Source organism: Brassica napus, chromosome C4 (genome assembly GCF_020379485.1).
Source record: "Brassica napus cultivar Da-Ae chromosome C4, Da-Ae, whole genome shotgun sequence".
NCBI lineage: Eukaryota > Viridiplantae > Streptophyta > Magnoliopsida > Brassicales > Brassicaceae > Brassica > Brassica napus.
Window position 1 is genome coordinate 61540121 of NC_063447.1, and position 14663 is coordinate 61554783.

The 14663-nt window shown below is 37.4% G+C and overlaps 4 protein-coding genes across 5 annotated transcripts; 1 reads left to right on the forward strand and 3 right to left on the reverse strand.

Moving 5' to 3' along the window:
- Window positions 1–8070: 8070 nt before the first annotated feature.
- On the reverse strand, window positions 8071–9600 carry LOC106394185. The gene has a single exon (XM_013834779.2). The coding sequence runs from the start codon at window positions 9598–9600 to the stop codon at window positions 8071–8073; it is 1530 nt and encodes a 509-aa protein (XP_013690233.2).
- Window positions 9601–9840: 240 nt separating this feature from the next.
- LOC106395806 (jacalin-related lectin 24) lies at window positions 9841–10441 on the reverse strand. The gene is made up of 2 exons (XM_013836158.3): window positions 10247–10441; window positions 9841–10152 (listed from the first exon to the last, which is right to left on the reverse strand). The coding sequence occupies exons 1-2, from the start codon at window positions 10439–10441 to the stop codon at window positions 9841–9843; spliced, it is 507 nt and encodes a 168-aa protein (XP_013691612.2).
- A 130-nt stretch (window positions 10442–10571) lies between these two features.
- On the reverse strand, window positions 10572–13569 carry LOC106391818 (cysteine synthase, chloroplastic/chromoplastic). 2 transcript variants are annotated; one of them, XR_007322697.1, is made up of 11 exons: window positions 13121–13555; window positions 12865–12974; window positions 12732–12789; window positions 12390–12653; window positions 12185–12322; window positions 12049–12100; window positions 11876–11955; window positions 11685–11744; window positions 11509–11589; window positions 10751–10946; window positions 10572–10659 (listed from the first exon to the last, which is right to left on the reverse strand). XR_007322697.1 is itself a non-coding variant. In XM_013832533.2 (10 exons), the coding sequence occupies exons 1-10, from the start codon at window positions 13352–13354 to the stop codon at window positions 10854–10856; spliced, it is 1170 nt and encodes a 389-aa protein (XP_013687987.1). In that variant the 5' UTR covers window positions 13355–13569; the 3' UTR covers window positions 10701–10853. The 2 variants fall into 2 exon arrangements, 1 of the variants encoding a protein (XP_013687987.1); XM_013832533.2 differs by lacking the exon at window positions 10572–10659 and having other exon boundaries at window positions 10701–10946; window positions 13121–13569.
- On the forward strand, window positions 13424–14653 carry LOC106391819 (molybdopterin synthase catalytic subunit). Its single transcript, XM_013832534.3, is given in 3 exon segments — window positions 13424–13636; window positions 13821–14194; window positions 14197–14653. Coding segments are annotated over 2 exon segments (576 nt in total). The 5' UTR covers window positions 13424–13636; window positions 13821–13857; the 3' UTR covers window positions 14436–14653.
- Window positions 14654–14663: the final 10 nt, after the last annotated feature.

The following is a 14663-nucleotide window of genomic DNA, read 5'->3' on the forward strand; positions in this document are numbered from 1 at the left end:
GGAGAATTGTGCTTAAAATGACTCTTCCTTTGGAACTAGAACACTGTTACAGTTTCCTATGTAGGTCTGGTATGTAATAAACACAACTTTTAGTGTCTTTCTTGGTCTGTATAAACGAGCCAAGTTCTTGGGAATTGAGATTAAGAAAAAATAATAAACAAAGGGTTCCCATTGTGCCCGTGAGGCTCAAGTCTTGAGTATGTAACTTTGTATCAATTTCAATCAGCTTTTGGTCTTCAGTTTGTCCTATTACACCATGCCAAGATAACTTGCAGTGCAAGGTGCTGTGTTGGTGACAACATATGTATGTATTGATTTGAATAATATGTTCTCCTACTAAAAGATTTAGTTCACAACTGATGTATGTATTCTAAGATTGATTTCTCTTTATAGATGTCATTCTAACTTCATAATTGATAAGAGTAAAACTAGTATTCTCAACTATATATTGTGCCTTGCCACAATATGAAGCTTCTGATTCTATCACAAATGCACAGAGCTATTTCAATAACGAGGTGTTTGTGTTTCAAATCAGTCTATATGCTACGTTTAGAGTTAATAAAAAAGTAAATTTGAAAACTTAAATGAATACTGAAATATTAGTGATTGATGTTTGAAACTTTGGTTTTAAACGAGTTTATGAAGTTACCATGTGTTGTCTCTTGGATAATTGATATAAGAATAATTGCTTAGTTTAATTACTACATATCGGTAGACCATATTCAAGTTTTTGAATTTTTTTTACTTAAACATGTAGGAGAGGTTGAATAAATCTGTTGTGGTTTTCAAGACAAAGCGGTAAATGATTAGGAGCAGTGCGTGAAACAAACAGTTGCTGTTGAAAAAACAATTGACAATCACAGAGTAAGCTCTGTAACAAGCTAAGAGACACTTTGTGATCATTTTATTTCATCTCTTCTTGATCTTTTCAAAACCATTACAGCATAGCTAACAAAGACATAAAACCTGGAGTGATGTGAAAGTTGATAAAACATCAAAGCAGCAAAATGTAACGGCTTGTATGTTCATGTTATTTCCACTTTAATCTTGACATCAGTGTGGACAGGCCTTACATGGAAACCTATTGAGATCAATCTCAAACTGTCAAATGATCCAAAGAAACCTCCAAATTCACAACGTTTAAGGATACCTGAACGTAACTCTATCTTCTGAGGTTTTTGGAATTTTGAATCGAATGTCAAGTGAACCACTTCGTGTTTCCTTAGATTTGTATGAAACGTCAGAGAGGTAATATAACCATTGCACGTCTCCGCGCTTAAACCGGTTACAAACTCAGACTCATGCTTCAGCTTCACCTGCAGGTTTGTGTAATCAAACAAATATTATCTCACATTATAAAGCAAATAATAAGCTAGACATAATAATTAATGAGACTTACGATTCGGCTGCTATAGCCAACTGGTGATGGTCCGAAAGTTTTTGACATGGACAAAGCTCCATTGTTGATGTAACCGAACTGGATGGATCTTACTCCACTGTCGTCATATGAGACGATTATCTGTGAGATTACATTGTTCCTCATCTCATTCCATAAGGTTTTGCAAGAGTAAGTTATCCCCATTTTAATCGTCTCAACGAACTTGCTACTAAAAGCATCTCCAACCCCTAGCTATTTTCACCTCTATATGTTATAATAGAGGTAAAAGTGCTACATCCCATCTCTATTTCCACCTCTAAAATAGAGATTGAGGAAAAAATAGCATTCCTCTATTATATAGTCATATTTTTTTATTTTCAAAATAGTCCTTTTAACTTTCTAATTTTTATAGTTGTAACCAAAATAATTATATTTATAGAGAAATACAGTTTTTGTAGGAGTATAATAACATTTTTTATTTACATAATAGTCTTTTAACAAAATTTTAGTTTAAAAAAATTCATAAGTTTATGAAAATATTTTAAAAGTTAAAAATAAATAGAGTTAGTTATCAACTTTTATAAATAAAATGTATCTTTTGTAAAATTAAAATAGAATCTTTTGAGAATATTCCTTTATACAGGCAAAAATAGAGAAATACATTGGAGATAAACTCATCTCTATTTTAGAGATGCTCTATTTTAGAGGTAAAAATAGGGGAATACATTGGAGATGGTTTAAGAACTACGGTAAGAGGACATATAAATAGGGAGAATTTGTGGAGATTAAAAAATGACCGAGGAGTTTTCATGGAGTTGTGTGTATGTGGGAACAAAGCAACGCAAAGTCCCAAAGTGAATTTAAGAAGCCTGGAGAAATGTGCTTGAGATGACTCCTTTGAACTATTATGATTATTGTGATGTCAAAAAAAAAACTAATATGATTATTGTATTACAATTTCATTTAGAATTCTAATAAACATGTTATGGAAATTCTCTATTTATGTAGAACGAAACGAGCCAACTTCGTTGGGGGAGGACTATGCAAGAGATCAAGGTATCTTCATTGACTTGTTACTAATGGTGTTCATGAGAATTAAGAATAGCAAAGTAAAGTACCTTTATTTCAAAGCAAAAAATGAAGATAAAAGGACATATAATGTGGTTTGTCAATCGAGCATAGAGCTCAATATGATGTATTTAAATTAAAAGACCAAAACTTTCTTGCGAAAAAGACTAAAGTCTCGAAATTCACCAGCACAACGAATCATAAAATACTGGAATGCATTTGAAACGCATGAATCATGATAATAAAGGCTAAACTTCACGACGCATCGTGTTTACTCCTCGGAGGACAGGCTTAGTATAGAAACCGATTGATAACAGACGAGACACGTTAGAAGTACCAAAGAAACCCCCAAATTCACACCGATCATGTATCCCTGAATAAAACTCTCTCCTATTAACCTCCTCCTCAGAAACTGAATTGGAGCGAAAAGCTTCATGTACCTTCTCGTTCGTGTGGAAAGTCAGAGATGTAATAAAATCATAGCTCCACTCTCCTGACACCCCCGTCACAAACTCGGTCTCATGATTCAACCTCACCTACATATTTGATGTATATATTTTTCATTATTTTTTTTTTGTAACACATATTTATCATTAATAAGAGGGACGCAAAATTTACGCTATGAAGTATGAAAGAAAGAGAGAGAGAGAGAGAGAGAGAGAGAGAGAGAGAGAGAGAGAGTACAATTCGGACGCTGCATGAATACGTCTCAGATAAGCCATAAGGCTTAGATATGACAAGCTTTCCGTTCTCGATGAATCCGAATGAAAGGGAGATTACTGATGTTTCGTCGAAATAAACAAAGATGTGAGAGATAACGTTGCGCCCTTGTTCATTCCACTTGTGTCCGTGGCTTTCACCTAACCGTCCCACCACCACATAATCCATGATGTAAGTTGAAGAGCAAACAAAGCCCTAAACTTAACCCTAGTTTTATGTTTTATGTATATATATTGCCGGTGGAAAACAAAACCCTAGTTTCTGTTTCAACCATGAAAAAGAAGCTACTAGTATTGTTCGTAAATGGGCCTATATATGTCTTCTTACATTTAAGTCACTTCCAGTTTACAAAGCAAAAAAAGTACTTCCCAAAGATCAACCAGTCAAACAGAATCTCCCAATTGCTCTTGTTTCGAATATTCAGTGCCATGCCAATATAAATTGACAGTGCATAAAGAAGCGAGATCCAAGTGTTGTAGGTTAACTTATTTTGTTTCGGCTCTTTTCGGAAGTGTAAACGACAATACAATCCAAAAAGTACATAATATTGAATGATTTGTGTGATAATGATGTAACTTTTGCAGTGTTTTTGTAAGCTTTTAACACATAAGAAACATACTTAAATTTTCCAAAGGAAACTCGAAAGGAAGATTCTTTATTCAAATGGTGTAGCAAAACAAGAGTTCTGAAGTTGAAATGATAAAACTGCACCGATCATACGTTTTCCTGTTTTATAGTGGGTACACCCGAGGGGACAGGCCTTATGCAGAGACCAATGGAACTAAGTCCATCACTATCGAAAGATCCAACGAAACCGCCAAATTCGCAGCGGTCACGTATTCCAGAATGAATCTCTATCGTCTGATCTGGTCTCAATTTCGGTGGATTGAATTCTTTCTTGAATGCCACATGCTTTCTCTCGTTTGTATGAAATGTAAGAAAGGAAAGATATTTATCTCCGCTAATCCCAGTGATATACTCAGACTCGTGGTTCAGCCACACCTTACAAATACCATTCATTAATTTATACTTTCGAGATATATAATGTCTGAAGGAAGAGTGAAGAGACTTACTATGCGAGTACTATCCTCCGGTCCTTCAGAGCCGTGCTTCTTGGACAAGACCAGAGCACCATTTTCAACATATCCAAATTGAATGGAATTTACTACGTAGCTGTCATAAGTGACGAAAATGTGACTTATTGGGTCACGGCAAGTTTCTTCCCACTTCGTCTTTCCGTAGCTATAGAATCCTAATGGCCCAAGTTTCATTTCCAAGTTTCATTTCCATTATGCCAGAGATGAAACTTGCACTTCAAGTTGAGAGACTGAGGATAGAGAAATGGATACTACTTATATATGTAAGCGGGTTTTGGGGAGATTTAATGTGCAAGAAACCGAGGAGTCTCTTTGACTTGTTATTTATGGTGTTCGTGAGAATATCAAGCATATCAAAAGTCCCAATTACATTTAAGAATTTTGGAGCATAATTAACAAACCGGTCCAAGGCTTTTTAGATGGAATTTTGGGGTCGATCTCAACCAGTTTCAACTTTTCCACTTTATGGAATATGAAACTTGTGATGCAAATAGATATAATGCATATAGAGAAATTAATATATATATATATATATATATATATAGGCGGCTTTCGGGGAGGATTGCGCGAGAAATCGAGGTGTCTCATGAGAATCAAGCATAGCAAAAGTCTGAAATTGCATTGAAGAAACCTCAAGTCATGAGCTAAGGATGGGTCACTTACTCTTTGCTTTTGCGAGAATATCATATTATCATTTTACAATTCCATGCATAAGTCTAAGAGGTTTTAAAGAAGCAAGTCAAGGTGCACGGTTATAAGCAGATGCCGTAGTGAACAATCATTCAACCAAAACAATTAGGTTAACTTTTTTTTTTGAAACACAACTTATATTAGATCCCACTAACCAACGTTGGGCACAGCCATAAAGGCGAGTTCAGTAGATAATACATTTTTTGCCAATCCATCTGCTATACCGTTTCTCTCACCTGAGATCCAGTTAAAGGAGATTGATTCAAAAGAGGATGCAATAGAGTTAATATCAGCTAAGATGCCATATAAACCAACAAGAGGAGAATTTGCATTGATAGCTTTAATCAGGGTGGCCGAATCCGATTCACATCTGATCTTCGATAGTCCAATGTCCCTGCATTTCAGCAAAGCTTCCCGGAGCGCCAGACCTTCAGCTGCAAGCGGTGTAGTAACATGGTGCGCAATAGAGGAGAAGGAGGAATCCCTGCCTTGTCGCTTTGTCATCCATCCCAGTCCTGCAAGATTTAGAGATTCATTCCAGGCAGCATCTGTTCTGAGCATTAAACAATTAGGTTAACTGAAAACTGATTTTTATTTAAAAAATGAAAAAGATGAAAAACTCCTCCATTAAAGTACGTGGCTTCTAGTTCAAAGCACAGGAAAAAAAACTCAACAGTACCAAACGTCTTAGCAATGGACTCCACTCAACGCAGTCACATATTCCTCGTTTTCTAGTCTCACCTGTATATGGTTTGCCTTAATTTCATTAGAATACCAAAAAAAAAAAAAAAGTACTGTAAACATTCAACATAATCGGAAGCTTCCTGTTATATATGATATATTTAATGTCAAAGTGGAATAAATACTTGGTTTTATAACTAAGAAAGGAAAAAAAACTTACTCTTTTGATGTGTTGACCTCCGGAGTAACCATGCTTTTCAGACTCGACATGAACTCCCTCATGAAAATATATAAACTGGAGAGATTGTATGCCATAGTCGTCGAAAGTACCATATATATTAGAGATCATGTTTTTCCCCTTCTCGTCCCAACTCCTATCGGTACTAAAAGGAGTTGACCCCATTGGTTCCAATTTGAAAACAGTAAAGGCTCCGACTGGTGACGCTTTTCGGGAACACGAGGAACAAATAGGAAATGAACGTATAGGAATAAAATTGCAGGAATGAAAATGAATGCTTGTTCCTTATCAAATTTAACAAGGAATGTTTTTGTTCTATATTTCTCTACAAAAAAAGGAATGGGGAGGAACAAGAAAGAAAAACTATTCCTTGTGAATGGTGATTTTTTTTTGGAATGCTAAGGAATTCAGTGTTCCCTTTCGTTCCTTGGTCACCATTCAAAGCCTAAGTTTACTAAAATAAATCTTAATCTCTTCTTGTTCATTTTTTATTTTATTGTTAATGTATTTGTATCCTCTTTTATTTGTGCTTTCCTTTTTTTTAACCTTTAATTACCTATATTTATCTAATGATATACTGATATTATATGATACTAAACTATTTTTGTTTCCATTTTTTCTGCCGAGCTTCTTTGCAAACAAACCAAGACGCTGATTCTTTAGAAGATTTGTTGGGAGCAAGAGAAGAGCAAAGAAAAAAATCCAAGTAAATTCAAGAATTAACTCTCGAGACTCGAGGGACTTCTGTTTATATAAGACGACTTCCCTTAACTAAGAGTAAAATAAACAACAAAATCGAAAATGCTAACTATTGAGCGTTGCTTAGTTTATTGTTTTGAAAACATGTTTTTAACATCTTCAGTAATTTGTCAAAAACAACTCATAAAAGAAGAAACAAGAACCTTTTTATTAGTTGAGAGTTAAAAATTAAAAAGACAACATATAAGAGGGACTTCCCATAACTAAGAGTAATCGAAAAGGCTAACTATTGAGCGTTGCTTGGTTTATTGTTTTCATGCTTAACCACAGTGCCGGTCATTGGAGTAGGACTCACGTAGATACCAATCGCTGACAGGTGGTCACTATTGTAATTCCCAAAGAAACCACTAAACTCACTTCTATCACTTATCGCCGGATCAATTTCAATCTTGGAACAACTTGTATCGGAATCATCGCTTGAACGTCCAATAGGTCCGTGCTTCCCACGGTTAGTGTGGAACGTCATATTTATGATTCGCCCCGTCGTCCTTGATACAACTCCATTCAGTCCAGTTACATATTCATCTTGATTCAGTCTCACAACTTACAGTTCGAAAGCTTCCTTCAGAGAAACCAAACGTTTTAGACAAGACTAGGGCTCCATCCTCCAAGTAGCCAAACTGAACACATGTGATGTATTCGCTGAAAGAAACGAATATATGAGAGATCATGGTGCGTCCCTTTTCGTCCCATCGGGAGTCGTAAGATGGAACTTTGTATCCCAGTAGTCCTGCCTTAATCATCTCTCTGGTTAATTGTATTGTCTTTGTTTATCGGATGATGTGCTATTCGTATGAGCATGTCTATTTATATACCTTGAGATTTCCTATTCCTTATGTCTTTTGGCACAAGACATGCAAGTATTCGTAGAAAAGGAAAGTCTTCATTATAACTAATCACTTTATTTTAAATTAATAAATTTATGAAAGAATAACTAGTCCTTTCTAATGAATTGGTTCCCATATACAGTTCATAATGGGAATCATTTTTTTGTCTCACCTATATTAAAGGTAAGGTTTACATAATTTCTATAAGAAAATTCCCAAATCAACATATATATATATATATATATATATATATTATTTGAGAAGTCAGTTTCCTACGTGTCGCTTTCACGTTAACTCTCACAATGGTCGATTACAATGATACCCTTAATGAATCAAATATTAAATATATCTAATTGCTTTATTAAAAATATTTTATTTTTCCTTTTTATTTATTTTCCTTTTCTTTATAAAGTAAAGAATATTTATAATATTTTAAAACGAAATATAATTTAAATATAATATATAGTTCATAAAAAAAGAAAAATTTACAAAATAATATTTTATTTCAAAGTAAAGAAATAATCTTCCATTAAAAAGATTTTTTTTTTTTTTTTGTAACACTTACTACTTGCATTAATAATAAAACTGGCCCCAGGCCCATATGTTAGCCCATTAAGGGTTTGTTACAGACGAAACTGAATGATAGAGAGATAGTTTAGCGAGACAATCGGCTTCCCCGTTGAAAGATCGAGGGACGTGATTGAAGGTAATCTCGACAAACACAGAGGAAATTTGCTGTATATCCTTGACGATACCATAAATTTTCTTGATCTGTGCGTCGTTGTTGATAGCTCGGATGAGCGTTGCGTTGTCAGAGAGCATCTTGAGCTTCGGAAGCTCGAGAGTCACTGCGGAGATAAGTCCGGCACGGAGAGCTAGCGCTTCCGCTACCAGAGGAGAGTTAACGAGTTCGTGGGTCATGGATCCTTGCTGTAGCGGATTCCCCGAGGCGTCGCGGATGATCCATGCGAGCCCTGCTCGATTCGACTGTTGATGAAAGGCCGCGTCTGATTTGCATACTGGTAATGATTCCATCTCTAGCCCTGATCGATTTGATCTTAATGGAGTCGAAAGAGCACTATTTTTTTCCGGCTGAGACGGTTGCGCATTAATCCACTCTCTTGCTAATCTTAAGGCTTTTGTTGCAACCTCTGTAGGTGTGAAGATCTTCTTCTCAAAGATATGAGTGTTGCGTGCTACCCAGAGAGCCCAACATACCCAAGGGAGGATTGATGTTGTTATACCTGATGGCGGGAGGCAGATGGTGTTTCGAAACGCCACCACTGCCCTTTTAAAATCACACCCCGTAGCTAGGTGAACTACTTGTTTCAGAGGTATTGATTTCCAGACTTCCACTGCAAAAGAACAACTAAAAAATGTATGCATTGCTGATTCTCTTTCCTTACATTTGACGCACAGGGCCTCTGCTTGGATTCCACGACGTTGCAGAGCTTCTCCCAAGGGAAGGGCTTCTTGAGCAATCGACCATAAGAACAACTTAACCTTAGGTGAGCACTTCACCGTCCAAATATCCTTGATCCAATCAAAGGAGTCAGAAATATCTTCTCGTTGTGTTTTCCTCATTGATGCTGTGTAGTACCCTGATTTAGTTGTGTACTTTCCAGATTGGAGTGGCTGCCAAGCAAAGATATCCTCTGTATTTGTATTGCCTGGTTGAAGCATCTGGATTTCCATAGCCATCTGAGGTAGCAATTGCTCTACTCTACTCTTATTCCACTTCATATCCGACGTTAGGAGATCAGAGACTGTTAGGTCTAGAGCTGGTTCTGGAATAGGTCCAAAAGGTCTGATGTCCTTGTCCAATGCAATCCAGGAGTCTTTCCATATTTTGGTTGAGAGTCTGTTTCCTATCACCTTGCTTATGTTACCTCTTAGGAGGTCTCTACCATGTAAAATACTTCTCCAGCCATGAGAGCAGACCGTAGGGACTGTCACTTCCATAAATGACTTGTTGTGACAATATTTTCCTAGCAACACTCTAGCTAGTAAGCATTCGGGATTAGTCAGTATACGCCATGCCTGTTTAGCTAAGAGGGCTTGGTTGAATAACTGGATGTCCTTCAGACCCAAACCTCCTCCTGCCTTAGGTTTAGTAAGTTTGTCCCATGCCACCCAGCACATCTTCCTCACTCCATCAGATGAATCCCACCAGAAACGAGTAAGTACTGATTGAACTCTCTTCCATTAAAAAGATAAGCTTGAGTAATATGTCATATCATATGGGTCAAAAACAACACAAAAGATAAGAAATAAAACCCTTTTTATTAGTTGAGAGTTAAGAATTAAAAAGACAACATATAAGACGACTTCCCTCCATTTAAAACTAAGAGTAAACTAAACAACAAAATCAAACAAGGCTAACTATTGAGCGTTGCTTGGTGTATTGTTTTCACGTTTAACCAGCGTGCCGGTCATTGGAGTGGGACTCACGTAGATACCAATCGCTGACAGGTAGTGACTATTGTAAGTCCCAAAGAAACCACTAAACTCACTTCTATCACTTATTGCCGGATCAATCTCTATCGTGGAACAGCTTCTACCACAACCATCGCTTGAACGTCCAATAGGCCCGTGCTTCCCACGGTTAGTGTGGAACGTCAAATTTATTATTCCTCCCATCTTTTCCACAACGCCACTCAATCCAGTTATATATTCATCTTGAGCCAGTTTCACCTGCATGTGTTCAAAAAGAAAATAAAAAAAACTTCATTAGACCAAAGGAAAAGTAAAAAAAAGGATTTTTTTTTTAACGGATACAAAAACTTACAGTTCGAAAGCTTCCTTCAGAGAAACCAAACGTTTGAGACAAGACTAGGGCTCCATCCTTCAAGTAGCCAAACTGAACACATGTAATGAATTCGCTGAAAGAAACGAATATATGAGAGATCATGGTGTGTCCCTTCTCGTCCCATCGAGAGTCGTAAGATGGAACTTTCTTTCCCACTAGTCCTGCCCTAATCATCTCTCTGGTTGATTATTATACTGTCTTTGTTTATCGGATGATGAACTATTCGTATGAACATGTCTATGTTTTTTTTTTTGACATCGAGCATGTCTATTTATAATTACACCTTGAGATTTCGTGTTCCTAATCTTATCGATATTATGATTATTATTTCTCCTATTCCTTATGTGTTTTGGCACTAGACATACGAGTATTCATAGAAAAGGAAAGTCATCATTATAACTTATTTTAAATTAATAAATTTATGAAGGAATAATTACGCCTTATTGCATTTTTTTTATTAAATAAACACCAATTGCGTTGCACATTGTAAAATGCAAATATACAGTTTGACATAGTGAGAGGGAGAAAACAAGAAAGAAAAACAAAGAAGAGGTTCCTTGTAGGTCAAGAAACTACGAGAGGAAATTCAAATCTCAGGCTGCATTTTCTCGCACTCTTCTCGGATCGACTGGAAAAGCATTGTCGAGAGGTAACGTTCCCCAAAGCTCGGAAACACAACCTGGCAACAAAGATTCATCAACTCACACATCAAAGTTCAATCAAAATCTGTTCCTCATTCTTTTCACTCAAGAATAGCTAAAAATTTCACTTGGTTCCCCACTTTGGGATAATACTATAGACATCTAAGCTCCATGATCTCTCTTTTTTCCTTTCTGGTCAAAGGGCTAGGGTTCAGTGAGGCCCTTTCTGATCAAAGGGTTAGTGAGGCAAAGAGATGAAGCCAACACAGAGAGTAGGTATCTAAAGGCCTTAAGTGACTAGACGTGTAAAGTAAATCAACTACTTGAGAAAGAAAACAAAGCTCAAGTGCAGTAAGACTAGGCTAAGGTTCCTTCATGATTTCTATCTGCTGCTGTGTTGTACATAGATAATAACTCAATAAATCTATTTAATTAGTGGTCGGTCACAGAGACAGGACAAGGGTTTAGGTGAGGGAGATGTGATATGCCAAACAGGGAATCGAATCCTTCTGATGAAAAGACTTAACAAATCAATTCTTATCACCTACTTCCATCTAGAAAAGAAGATGAAGAGCAAAGATGGAAGCATTGAGGACTTACAGCTATGAGTTTCCCGGCATTTTCAGGTCTCTTTGCGACCTGGATTGCAGCTGCAGCAGCTGCTCCAGATGATATACCAACCTGAAAATAGTTCACTAGTCATTAGAGGGTTTCTCGTATGCATTCAAAAACTGTTTTCACTCTAGAGATATTTCAAACAGGAAAAAAAGACTAACCAACAAGCCTTCTTGTAGAGCTAGTTGCTTTGCAGTTTCAATAGCCTCATCACTAGATATCTGATAAGAAATCAAGGAAAACATGTAAACCTTTGAATCTCAAGACCGCAGCTCAGTAAATGACAAAAACTAACAAGAAAAATAGCACATGCCTTGTTTTAGAGAACCAACATAAACAAACAGATCATTACCGATATGTATTCATCTACAACAGACTGATCCAGATTCTTAGGAATAAATCCAGCTCCAATCCCTTGAATCTTGTGAGGTCCTGCATTCCAAAACACAAGACAAATCAATCACAGGTTCAGAGAATAATATCTCAGAGATGCAAGTAAGCAAAATGTTCAAATGCCTCTCTTACCTGGTTTTCCTCCAGCAAGTATTGCACTTTCCGTTGGTTCAACACCAATAACCTAATACACATTAAACATCAACTAAAATTAACCATAAGTTTTCATACTAAATAGTTTTTAACATCCACATCCTTTGCTAGGTACCTTGAGTTCAGGCTTTCTTTCTTTAATGAACCGACCAACACCAGTAATGGTTCCACCAGTTCCAATTCCAGCAACCAATATATCCACCTTGCCCCTTGTATCTTCCCAAATCTCAGGACCAGTAGTCTCGTAATGAATCTGCATTTTCTCCACATTAAAAAAACACTAACAAATACTTGCAGCTTAAAGAACAGGAACCACAGACCTTGGGATTGGCTGGGTTATCAAACTGTTGGAGCATGTAGGAGTTTGGAGTGTTCTTCAAAATCTCTTCAGCCTTCTGAATAGCTCCGGTCATGCCTTTGGCAGGCTCAGTCAACACAAGCTCAGCTCCAAACGCCCTCAACAGAACCCTTCTCTCCAAACTCATGGACGCAGGCATTGTCAAGATAAGTTTATATCCTTTCGAAGCAGCTATAAAAGCAAGACCTATCCCTGTGTTTCCACTTGTAGATTCCACAAGAACACTCTAGCAAAAAAAAAATATATATTAAATCAAATAAGAGGACTTACAACACCAAAGAATAATGAGGTTTTTCAACAATACCTTTCCAGGTGTGATAAGTCCTTTTTCCTCAGCATCAGTGATCATACTATACCCAATCCTGAAACCACCAAAACAACATAAGCTCAGAGTAAACATATGTGAAGATATTAACCCATAAATTAAAATTGGTTACCTATCTTTGACACTGCAACAAGGCTCCATGATCTCAAGCTTAGCAGCAACACTTGCAACACAGCCCTTGACTATATTGTTCAAGTACACCATTGGAGTTTTCCCAATAAGCTGAAAACAAATATTAGACAAAAGAAGTCAAAGTCAGAGACTTTATACTCAGTTTAGTTACTGTCTCCCCCCCCCACAAAGTAAGAAACTTTATCACCAATCTAGCTTTCCTTTCTCACTACTAATGAAGACAAAACACATCTAACCTGAGCAGCATTCTCGGCGATGTTGAGACCTTCAACCCCAGCTTCAACCTTTGCAGACACAGCCTTGCACACAACATCACTACACCTCTGGCTCTGGCTATTAAGCGTGAAAGCAGCCGCCTTTCTAGAGGATAAGGAGAGAGAAGCTAGCTGTGGAGAGTAGTTGAAAGGACGGTGGCGAGAAGTCAACGGGTTAAGGAGGAAACCAGAGGAAGAAGATGTAGCAGCAGCCATGGTTTGATGATCTTTCGTCCCTCACTCACTTTCCCAAAATTGTATCCACAAAGAGAGATGCTTCTCCTTCCTTTGAAGAGACGCTTCACTGTAGCTTCCGAAAACGACGTCGCTTTGGTAAAAAAAAAAACAGAGAAAAAAAAAAGAAGAGACTTTCACATTAAACGTTTGTGTTTTGTCTTAATCTGATTCTCGCTCACCAACCTATTAGTCCAAAGGAGAGGTGATTGTGGAAGCACATGCTCTTCTTCTTCATCATCTGTCCCTACCGAACCCCGAAAGGTCAAGTTCTAATCTTTGTTTTTTTCAATGTTTTGTTGTCTGTGTAGCTGTTAAAGAGAGAAAAGTATCAAACTTTCATTGTATTAAGATATCTCTGTGTGTTCTGTTCCATTAGATCTTTGACTAATTGTCTGATTATTAGCTTTCTTTGATAAGTAATGGTGTTTGTTGATTGGCTCTACAGTTTAGAGTTCGCTGTACTCTCTCATAAGAACTAAAAGATGTCTTCAGAGGAGAATAACCTTATAGAAATCTTGGAGGAAGGTCACAAAGTAGACATAGCCAAGTACTTTGACTACGTCAGCACCCCACAAGCCGGCGCCATAGCAACATTCTCAGGCACCACAAGAGACACATTCGAGGGGAGAACAGTTATGGAGCTGAGGTACGAAGCATACGTACCAATGGCAACAAGATACCTCAGCTCCATCTGCGCATCCGCTAGATCAAACTGGGACATCCACAAGATCGCTGTCGCCCACCGTCTGGGGCCAGTTCTTGTTGGGGAAACCAGCGTGTTCGTGGCGGTCTCGTCTGTTCACCGTGGGGACGGTTTAGACGCTTGATTGATGAGCTGAAGGCTTCGGTTCCGATATGGAAGAAAGAGGTGTATGCTAATGGAGAGGTTTGGAAGGAGAATGCTGAGTTTCTGGAGAAGAGGTTGGAGCTTGCAGAGACAAGAGGCAGTTTAGTGAAGAAACATGTGGCTGGAGAACATAAGAGAAGTTGCTGTGGAAGTAAAGTTAGAGTACAAGAAGATGAAGATCATACAGACATAGCAGGAGATAACAAAGAGTGATGTTTGTTTTGCTTTCTCTAGTGTTTTTAAAACCGGACCGACCGGTGGTTAGACCAGGTTCGACCATGAACCAATCACATAGTTGGGTTGGATCTAATAATTGGTTCGGTTCCGCTTCCGGTCCGTTTTTGAAAACATTGGTTTTCTCTCAATAAACAAAATGTCTTAAAGCACATAGTTGAATCTAAAGACTTTAATTCAAAGTTAGTTGCAAAGCTTTCACAGGTT

What these genes read in the sequence shown, in the direction of transcription:
- LOC106394185 (XM_013834779.2), bottom strand. Translation starts at nt 9,600, where the DNA reads ATGTGCTGGGTGGCATGGGACAAACTTACTAAACCTAAGGCAGGAGGA.
- LOC106395806 (XM_013836158.3), bottom strand. Translation starts at nt 10,441, where the DNA reads ATGATTAGGGCAGGACTAGTGGGAAAGAAAGTTCCATCTTACGACTCT. An exon ending in CTGAAGGAAGCTTTCGAACT is followed by an intron (nt 10,153 to 10,246) that starts GTAAGTTTTTGT and finishes GAACACATGCAG; the next exon opens with GTGAAACTGGCTCAAGATGA.
- LOC106391818 (XM_013832533.2), bottom strand. Translation starts at nt 13,354, where the DNA reads ATGGCTGCTGCTACATCTTCTTCCTCTGGTTTCCTCCTTAACCCGTTG. An exon ending in CTCTACAAGAAGGCTTGTTG is followed by an intron (nt 11,590 to 11,684) that starts GTTAGTCTTTTT and finishes AACTATTTTCAG; the next exon opens with GTTGGTATATCATCTGGAGC. An exon ending in ATGCCGGGAAACTCATAGCT is followed by an intron (nt 10,947 to 11,508) that starts GTAAGTCCTCAA and finishes CTTTGTTGCCAG; the next exon opens with GTTGTGTTTCCGAGCTTTGG.